This window comes from Anser anser (assembly GCF_964211835.1).
Source record: "Anser anser genome assembly, contig: HAP1_SCAFFOLD_64, whole genome shotgun sequence".
NCBI lineage: Eukaryota > Metazoa > Chordata > Aves > Anseriformes > Anatidae > Anser > Anser anser.
The window spans coordinates 151,641-161,747 of NW_028153592.1; the positions used below are offsets into that span (position 1 = coordinate 151,641).

A 10,107-nucleotide genomic window follows, 5' to 3' on the forward strand; every position below is an offset into this window, starting at 1 on the left:
TTGTAGATGGAGGGCAATCACATTTATGTTACCCTGAAAAGAAGCCAGATGCTGCTGAGACCAGATGAATCCACTGCCAATCTGTCAATGCCCAGCCTTTCTCAAGGGACCTGAACAAGGTCTCAGCACCACACCTCTAGTCAAGGACTAGAGGGGACCCCAGGGTCCCGAGGGGGCCTCGGTACTCCGTATCCGAGTACATTCTGGAAGAGCTGAAGCGGAGTAAGGTGGGCTGGTGTCCTGGGCCCTGCAGAGCAATCCCTGCTCGAGCACCATGGCAGTGCTCTGAGACTGCCCGGGGTGCCCGGAGCAGCTTCTTGGCCAGCTGGGAGAGAAACCAAGGCCAGATGTGCTCTGCCTCTCAGGTGTTTGGCACACCCTAGGGCTTCACTCTTCCCTGCGGCCTGAGTGGGGAGGGCGAGCAGAGAGATGGGGGAATATCCTGGCTCCGTGCCTAGGACAGTTGCTGGCAGTCAGTCCCAGGCCTAATCCGTGTGCTGGAAACCTCCGGGCGCTTCTCTAGCCAAGGGATGTTGGCAAATCCTGTGAGGGGGGTGACGAAAGAAACAGAGGATGCGGCTCTTTTGCAAAGCTTTCCAAAGTGCCCCACCTTGCCCCATTGTCCCTGAGGAGCGGGCAGGGCACAGAGCAGTGTCCCCCTGCTCTGACAGTCATCCCTTTTCCCGTCTCTCAAGAACTCCCTCCTCGGCCTTTCTGTCTTTTCTGTGTGCAGGGCGTTTGGGTTGCGGGACTCGGGACCTTTGGTGTTGTCCGAGAGCAGTTCCATGGCAAAGAAGAGCTGCTCTTGATTCAAAGACCTTTCTTCCAGCTGGACATCGATGAGTTGTGGCTGGAGGAGATCTACTGTCCCACTGAGATCCTCCCTGGTGAGAAGGCAGCAGCCCCCCTCTTCCTGCCCCATGTCCGCAACGGTTTGTTCTCCCTGCTCTTTGGAAAGGCCTGGGAGAAGTAGAGGATTGTCTCCGACGGTCAGGGTACAGCTTGAGTTCCCCCAAAAGAAACTGTGCCCCAGGAGCAGTTCGTCTGAGCGACCCTTTCTCTGGGAACTTGTTCTGAATGTTGCAAGCAACTTGGGCTTGCTGTGGCAGTGAGGATGTTGCTTCTCCTTGCAGATGGTGTCAAGATCGAGCCGCTGAACTGCGTGCAGCTATCGCGAGCCACCTCCTTCCCACTGCACGTGGTGAAGAACTGTGTGCAAGAGACCATCCTCTTGTACTGCTTCCTCCTGAGGAGCAAGGAGCACGTCCCCTTTGCCTTCAGGGACATTGGTGTTCTGACGTGCGAAGATGGTTTCCCGTGCATGAAGTTTTATCTGGACTGTGTCAAACGTCTGGAGAGCACTGCGGGCCTTGTTGCACTGCTCCACAGTGTAAGTTGGTGAGGTTTTGAGGGCTACTTCAATTTCTTTGGGAATCCTAGTGAAGGGTGAGGAATCCGACCGCTGTTGGCCAGCCCGGACATGGCAGGCCAGTCAAATGCCCTTCCCCTCGCTTGCCCCCTTAGCTGCTTTCTCCGTTAACAAAGAGAGTTTCTTCTGAGCATCTGGGCGCTTGCCCCTGCAAAAAGCCTGGCAGTGTTACTGTACAGCCTCCATATTCTGCCATGCAGCTCCTCCAGAGCAGAACAAAGGTTCATGGAAGAGGCTTTGGAGGAGGGCTTTGGAGAGAAGGCTTTCTTTTGGCTTGGGAGACAGGTTTGCTTCCTGTCAATGAGAGCCGTGAGAAAACCGCCTCAGAAACCCTCCAGCAGGTCTGTGTCTCTTTGCAGAGAATGTGGCCGGCACATCTGACCGCCTTCAGTGGCGAGACCACCGCTCGTGGGATCCAGATGTTCCCAAGGTGAGTGCATTTCCTCCGCAGCCCTTGGCTGACCCAGCGGGAGGCTTCCTGGGAAAGTTTCTTTCAGGCATTTTTTTCAAACGCTATCCCAAACGTTGTGGCAGGCACAAGAGAGTGCTGAGGTAGGGAGATGGCATGACTGCCCTCCTTACCTGACGGCTTTCTCTGATGCTACTGGCTCCGCAGCGATAACCTGTTTTCCACCCATGAGCGCACCGTGTTTCAGGGCCACAGAGGAGAAGCTGAAGTAAAGCCCCGGTGGGCCATAATGGTGTCTCTCGGCTCCTGTCCTTGCGCAAGACACTGCTCCTCTCCTTCTTCCACCAAAAAGGGCCTGGATGCGGGCATCCCGAGCCTTCCTGAAGGCAGGTGGTGCCACAGCTTCGCGTTTGGCTCTCTCTGTCTCTGCTGAAGTGAACACAGCCAGTCCAATACGCCCGCTCGTTGTGGAACTGCCGTCTGCTGCAGAGGCTGACGCAGCTTGCGAGCTTGGACTGGAGACTGAATTCCCCTGGGCTCATGCAGCCTCCTCCTGGTGTCTGTTTGCAGTGTGCTCCCCCCGTGTCCGGGCAGCTCCCCCGGGACGAAGAAGGCAGACAGGCAGGAAACAGCTCCTCGAGCCAAGTCCACCACTGTTATAAATGACTGAGTCCCAAGTAGGATTACAATCAAAGTTTACAATTTATTAAACGAATAGAGGCGAGCAAACAGCGCTGGGTGCGCCGGGAGTCTCTGCTCCACCAGGACGCACACCTGTTACGTAAGGCGGCTGGTTTTTATGCTCCTAGGCTAATACATATTCATTACTACTTCTAGAAGAGGCAGGGTTATTATAATTGGTTTCCCGAATCCAAAGTCCTCCCAGGTGCGCCTGCTTATCAGTCTCTGTTAGTCTCTTGGGGGCCGCTCAGACGGGGAGGCTCATATTCTTCCTCCTTATCTAGTGGTCTCTTGGCCGGCTGTCAGAAGTTACTGCACGTCCGTGCAGAGTCAGCAGGTTTTCTCTGAAGAAATCCCTTTGTTCTCTTATCACCTAAACCCAGGCCTCAATGTTAACCCTTCAAATCCCTTAGTGGCACGAATTGCTGGACCATTCCTTACAACCACCACTGCGCTCCCTGCTCCTGAAGCCTCCAGGAGAGCGCTGCAGGTACCTGCTCTGCCTTGCTGCAATGACCGTGCTGTTTGGGCCTGTGCAAAAGCCTCTTTGTGTGGAGCGATCCCGAGCAGGTCCCTTGGGATGCGTTCATTTCCACGTTTGTTACCTCCTTCATCTCTTCCTCAGGAGACAGAAGGTGGCGTCCCGCACACCTTCCCTGCCTCTTACTGCCTCCCGTGTTGCCATGAGCCACTTCATTTTGACCAGGGGCCATGGAAAAGGAACAAGGCCTTTCTGGGTCATTGATGGCAGAGGGCTTTGGTCACCGCGGGCTGTTCAGCTGTGTTTGTCACGAGTTGAGGAGCCTGGCCTAGCTTCAGGGCCCCTCATCCTGGAGGGTCGAAGCACTGCTGACAGACCGGCTGAGGCGAGGGGGCAGGAGTGCGGGTTAGGCCTGAGGGACAGCTGAGACCAATCCTGTCTGCTGTTGTGTTTTTGTTTTGTTTTTTTTTCCTCCAGGAGGTCTGGAACCTGTCTTCACAGTGGGACCAAACAGACAGCTCATGGCCCACGTACCGAAAGCTACAAGAGCAAGCCCGGGCAGAAATGGCTGCATGGGAAGCCTGGTCTGAGGGGGAGGACCAACAGATACCCCAGCTACTGGCAGTGATCAACAGCGCTGAGAACAGCAGCGATCCTCTCCGCCAGGGCTCCGAGGGCGGCAGGTCCCAGGGTGGTGGGAGCAGGACGGGCACCAGGCCGCAGGGCAGGGCTTTGCCTGCTCCTCCCTGTGAGGGAGAGGTTGTCAGCAGAAAGGGAGGGATAAAAGCAGCAGCCAGACGTGGGCTGGCAGCGCCGAGTCGCCTGGTTCCCAGGTCCTGTTGCAGGGCCCTTTCAAGAGGTCCTCTGGGAAACAGCACCTGTGTGTCCAGTCCTGTTTGATGAGAGCGTCTTCTCCTTGCAGCGATTCAACAGCCAACATGCTTGGACTCCCCGTCCTCCAGCCCAGCCCAGGAGCAAGGAGGTCAGGAAGAGGTGGAGGAAGGCTGAGAACCCTGCCCCAGCAGAGGAGTTGGGAGCAGCAGCCAAGCTGGAGAGACTCCAGCCTGAGTAAGTGTGTGCCGGCTCCGTTCCCGTCCTGGGGCACTCGAGTAGCTCTTGAGTGATGTCAGGACATGTCCAGGAGCCCGGTCCCTGAGTCCTGGGCTTGCCTCTGACACCCTTTGATTCCTCCTAAAGCGGGCATGACCTTGGTTACCGCCAAGGCCTAAAACTCATCACAGGTTGGAAGGGTGGGTGCACGTGGCACCGCATGGCTGCAGGGTCTGGATGAGGGGAGAGGCAGAAGGGGTGTCTGACAGAGGCTGAGGGATCCCTTTCTGCTGTGGAGGCACTCCCACCTTCCTGCCCTCTGCCCACCTCCCTGCCCTCTGCCCAGCCCAGCCCAGCTTCTCATGCTGGGCTGGCCCCAGGGCAGTGTCCGGAGCAGGCTGCTGCAGGGCTCTGGGCACTGCCACCACAGCCCCAGTCCCTCTGAAGGGCACGGCAGCTCCTGGGGGCACAGAGGGCTCAGCCCCACAGATGGGACATCCGAGGCACAAGCCAGCCCCTGGGAGGCCTGCAGCCCCTCCGTGCCATCCCTGGGGGTCTTCAGGCAGCTCCTCCTGCCCCAGGGCCAGGGCAGCCGGGCCTGAGCTGCTGCAGCCAGAAAGGGTTTGCTGGTCCCATTCCTTCCTCATCAGCTGAGATCAGGTCTCAGACAAAGAAGAGGCTGTAGCTGCATTTAGTTTGCTTAAATATGCTGAGAGCCTGGGGATAGCTGCTGCCGAGAGGCAAAACCCCTCTCTCAGCAGAAGGGATGAGGAACAAAGCCTTCATCCTGTTAGCCTGATCTCACAGTGATACCCAGGCACAAAGCTGCCAGGCTGGCACCATGACTGTGGCAGGGTGCCGCCCCGGCCAGCAACAAGCAGCATTTCAGGAGCATCCAGCCCTATTGCTTCTTGTGCAAGTGACTGGCCGCCTTCCCGAGCCTGTCGGGCTTCTCGTGCATTCGACACCGCAAAGAAAAGGGAAGACAAGGCGGTGAGGCACAGGGAGAGAGCAAAGGCAGGGGCGGGCAGGGGCGGGCAGGGGCGCCCCGGGCACACGGGCCGGGTCCCCCCCTCAGGCCCCGAGACGCCCCCAGCCCGCCCACGACCCCTAAGATGGCGGCGCCCGCCCTGCCTGGTCAGGCGGTCGCACGGTTGCCATGGCAGCGAGCCCCAGGCAGCCGGCAGGGGGTGGGGCTCCCTTTGCCTGGCGGCTCTGGCAGCCAATCGGCGCCCGGCAACCGGTGCTGCTTCTTTCCTCTGCTCTCACTTCCGCGCTCTCCTCCTGGGCCTTGTGTTGGGTTGGGCCCGATTGCTCCTGGAGCTTGGGCACAGTGCTGCTGGGTGGCAGTCCTGTGACTGCAGGCGGGGACGAGCAAGGGATAAGTCTTTGCCACAGCATTTGCATCACGTGAAGGGAAGCTGCTCGGGATAGCACCTGAGGGCTTGGGTCTTCTTGCGCAGTTGCTGTCAAACACACTCACCAGAAAACAGACTCTAAATAGGGACCTTGTTTTGCTTGTTTCTACACGGGCTCAGGGTGATAAGGGACGTTTTTAGCCTAGAGCAGAGGAGGGTCTGAAGGGATCTCACCAATGCCTATAAATACGAGAAGAAGGTGGTTTTTTTCGTATTTGTTTTTCCCCTTATATTTGTTGGTTTATTTCTTTGTCTTCTTTCTTATGAAGTTGTTACCCATCTGAACCCCCGAGTTCTCACACTTTTACCTTTTTCAATTCTCTCATTCATCCTGCTGTGAGGGGAGAGGGGAAAAAACGGCTGTGCGGTGCTTAGGTGCCTGGCAGGTTATACAGCATCAGTCCCTGTGTGTCTTCCCTTCCTCGTGCATGCTGTCTCCCACTGAATCCCACAGGAGCTGCAGAGTCATCTTTTGCCTGTGGACATCTTAATTCGGTACTGTCCCTGTGGGTGACTCCAGCTTGACTGATCTCTCCCTTTGTGAGGCTCCAGTCACTGCCTACCCTGGGCAAATGCTGTTCCCAGTTGAACCGGTTTGTGTGTGCTCAGCTGTATCCGTGTGTGCACGTTTGTGTGTGTGTACAAGACGGTGTGTTTATGTACACACATGGGCGTATTTGCTTGCTAGCGCAAGAGTGTTGGGTATTCTGGGGCAATTTCTCCTGGTTGCTGATGCAACAAGAAGCTGGGCTGGATCTTAGGGCTGAGGGACCTTTCTTGATGGCCTGAGGGGATGGTATATGGAGCATCAGGATGTTCTCAGTAGGCTCTCTTTTCCCATGGGGCTTGCAGAGGCTTCCAGCCATGCAGAGATCCAAGGATGTTGCAAGGATCCAAGGGCTTGCTCTTTCTGTGATCACAGCTTCACTCCAGTCCTTCAGGTGTACGTGAGCTGAGAAGCCTCGTCCGGTGGTGACTTTTGAGGTAAGGGCCAACAGATAGCTTGGGGGAAACTGTCTCAAGGATGCGTGCTGGCCCTAGGAACTGCAGGACAGAAGCAAACAGACACAGCTGCACAGGGTGAGAAGTAGACCCAGCTGGGTTGGGATCACTGCTGCCAAACCCTCTCACTGGGTTCCATGGTTGTGGCAGCTTCAGGCAGCTCCCCATTAATTTCCTGGACGATGTCCTCTGCCCTGACGGTTGTGGGACAGTCACGGCTGTGTACCTCAGTGACTGTTCACCATTTCTGCTGTCATCAGACACCAACAGCTTACTCCTAAATCCTACCCTCGGTCTCTCACAGCTCACAAAATGAGCTTTTTCTTTGCCTTATCCGTGGAGCAACAGGCTTTTCGGGGAGCAGCTGCTCAGCCCTGGTCTTGGCACCAGCTTTGAAAGAAGAACCAAGTCTTCAAGAAGAGCACTGGGGAGATGCAATTTTATTAGGCAGACGCTATCACAGAGTTTACTCTGGCCTGCTGTTATACACATATTATAAAGCCTCGAGAGTAAACAGAACAGTTTCATTCCGCAGTAGGTGGCCGAAGAATAAAGAAACATATTTCTAAGAAATTAGTAAATGCAAATGATACTGAGGATAAAAACTTCAATAATGATAAACAAGGAGCAGGCCTGCAAGGGAAGTCATTTGTGTAGATAGAGGGGAAATTTATCACTAATCAGAAATATCCATGCAATCACTTTCCTAACAGCACTCTTAAGCTCCTTGTTTCTCATGCTGTAGATGAGGGGGTTCAATGCCGGTGGCACAACTGAGTACAGAACTGCCACCACCAGGTCCAGAGATGGTGAGATGGAGGGGGACTTCAGGTAGGCAAATATGGTCATGCTGAGAAACAGGGAGGCCACGGCCAGGTGAGGGAGGCACGTGGAAAAGGCTTTGAGCTGTCCCTGCTCAGAGGGCATCCTCAGTACAGCCCTGAAAATCTGCACATAGGACAGCACGATGAAAACGAAACAGCCAGACGCTAAACAGAATCCAACCATAATTATCCAAACTTCCCTGAGGTAGGAGTTTGAGCAGGAGAGCTTGAGGATCTTTGGAACTTCACAGAAGAACTGGTCCACAGCATTGCCTTGGCAAAGTGTCAGAGAAAATGCATTAGCAGTGTGCAGCACAGCATGGAGAAAGCCACTGCCCCAGGCAGCTGCTGCCATCTGGGCACAAGCTCTGCTGCCCAGGAGGCTCCCGTAGTGCAGGGGCTTGCAGATGGCAACGTAGCGGTCGTAGGACATGACAGTGAGAAGATAACACTCTGCTGAAAACAAAAAGAAAAAGAAAAAGACCTGGGCAGCACATCCTGTGTAGGAAATGGCCCTGGTGTCCCAGAGGGAATTGACCACGGCTTTGGGGAGAGTGGTGGAGATGCAGCCCAGGTCGAGGAGGGCGAGGTCGAGGAGGAAGAAGTACATGGGGGTGTGGAGGCGGTGGTCGCAGGCTGCGGCGGTGAGGATGAGGCCGTTGCCCAGGAGGGCAGCCAGGTAGATGGCCAGGAAGAGCGCGAAGTGCAGGAGCTGCAGCTCCCGCGTGTCTGCGAATGGCAGGAGGAGGAACTCGCTGATGGAGCTGCTGTTGGACATCTGATGCCTGTTGGGTATGGAGATCTGTACATGTAGTAAAAGGCAATGAAAAGTTAGGACAGGTTTCTCTGAGTGAACCCTATGCCATTCCTTGTAGACCTCCCCCTGCCATACTCCAATGCTTTTTGTTTCTCTGCTGGAATCTTTCATTTAGCTCCATGACATGAGCTTCATTTTTAAGGTTCAGTGTGCGATGAGGAGCAGGGGCCTCTGCTGCTGGTCTCGCGAGGGAATCAGTCCTGACCCAGTGCAGGGAGTACACAGGAACATAGCAGGAGGGCAAGGTTTTATTTTCAGATTTTGTCAGATGAAATGAATGCCCAGCCTATCTGGGCAATATGTTTCAGTACCTCGCCTCCCTCTGAGTGAAGAATTTCCTCCTAATCTCTAATCTAAATCTCCCCGCTTTTAGTTTAAAAACATTCCCCTGATCCTGTCATGATTTGATTGATCAAAAAAATAGCTCTCCATATTTTTAGAAGACCCCTTTAAATGCGGAAAAGCTGCAGTGAGGTCACCCTGCTCAGCCCCAGCTCTCTCAGCCTTTCTTCGAAGGAGAGGTGCTCCAGCATGCTGATCATCTTCATGTCAGCATGTTAACATCTGCATTCCGCTGCTACATAATGTAGTTGGCAGAAAGGAGTTTTAGGGGCAATGTTTTACACACATTCTCTTCCCCCTCTTCATGCCCACACAGTGTTCTCTGAAGTCAGAAATCCTGAGCATTTCTGCTGCACTCACAGGGAATGGTTGTGAGACCTGAGAGGCAAAGGGATTCCCTGTGGCTCAGAGCAGAGTGAGGGAGCTGGCTGGACTTGTCCCCAGCTGCCTGAGCTTTTGTAGATGGAGGGCAATCACATTTATGTTACCCTGAAAAGAAGCCAGATGCTGCTGAGACCAGATGAATCCACTGCCAATCTGTCAATGCCCAGCCTTTCTCAAGGGACCTGAACAAGGTCTCAGCACCACACCTCTAGTCAAGGACTAGAGGGGACCCCAGGGTCCCGAGGGGGCCTCGGTACTCCGTATCCGAGTACATTCTGGAAGAGCTGAAGCGGAGTAAGGTGGGCTGGTGTCCTGGGCCCTGCAGAGCAATCCCTGCTCGAGCACCATGGCAGTGCTCTGAGACTGCCCGGGGTGCCCGGAGCAGCTTCTTGGCCAGCTGGGAGAGAAACCAAGGCCAGATGTGCTCTGCCTCTCAGGTGTTTGGCACACCCTAGGGCTTCACTCTTCCCTGCGGCCTGAGTGGGGAGGGCGAGCAGAGAGATGGGGGAATATCCTGGCTCCGTGCCTAGGACAGTTGCTGGCAGTCAGTCCCAGGCCTAATCCGTGTGCTGGAAACCTCCGGGCGCTTCTCTAGCCAAGGGATGTTGGCAAATCCTGTGAGGGGGGTGACGAAAGAAACAGAGGATGCGGCTCTTTTGCAAAGCTTTCCAAAGTGCCCCACCTTGCCCCATTGTCCCTGAGGAGCGGGCAGGGCACAGAGCAGTGTCCCCCTGCTCTGACAGTCATCCCTTTTCCCGTCTCTCAAGAACTCCCTCCTCGGCCTTTCTGTCTTTTCTGTGTGCAGGGCGTTTGGGTTGCGGGACTCGGGACCTTTGGTGTTGTCCGAGAGCAGTTCCATGGCAAAGAAGAGCTGCTCTTGATTCGAAGACCTTTCTTCCAGCTGGACATCGATGAGTTGTGGCTGGAGGAGATCTACTGTCCCACTGAGATCCTCCCTGGTGAGAAGGCAGCAGCCCCCCTCTTCCTGCCCCATGTCCGCAACGGTTTGTTCTCCCTGCTCTTTGGAAAGGCCTGGGAGAAGTAGAGGATTGTCTCCGACGGTCAGGGTACAGCTTGAGTTCCCCCAAAAGAAACTGTGCCCCAGGAGCAGTTCGTCTGAGCGACCCTTTCTCTGGGAACTTGTTCTGAATGTTGCAAGCAACTTGGGCTTGCTGTGGCAGTGAGGATGTTGCTTCTCCTTGCAGATGGTGTCAAGATCGAGCCGCTGAACTGCGTGCAGCTATCGCGAGCCACCTCCTTCCCACTGCAC

The 10,107-nt window shown here is 55.2% G+C and overlaps 1 protein-coding gene across 1 annotated transcript; it reads right to left on the reverse strand.

The window, feature by feature from the left end:
- Nucleotides 1–7,115: 7,115 nt before the first annotated feature.
- LOC310891851 (olfactory receptor 14C36-like) lies at nt 7,116–8,072 on the reverse strand (the record flags this gene model as incomplete). Its single annotated transcript, XM_083854082.1, has 1 exon — nt 7,116–8,072. One exon carries the CDS (start codon nt 8,070–8,072, stop codon nt 7,116–7,118), a length of 957 nt encoding a protein of 318 aa, XP_083710208.1.
- Between the last annotated feature and the right edge of the window lie 2,035 nt (nt 8,073–10,107).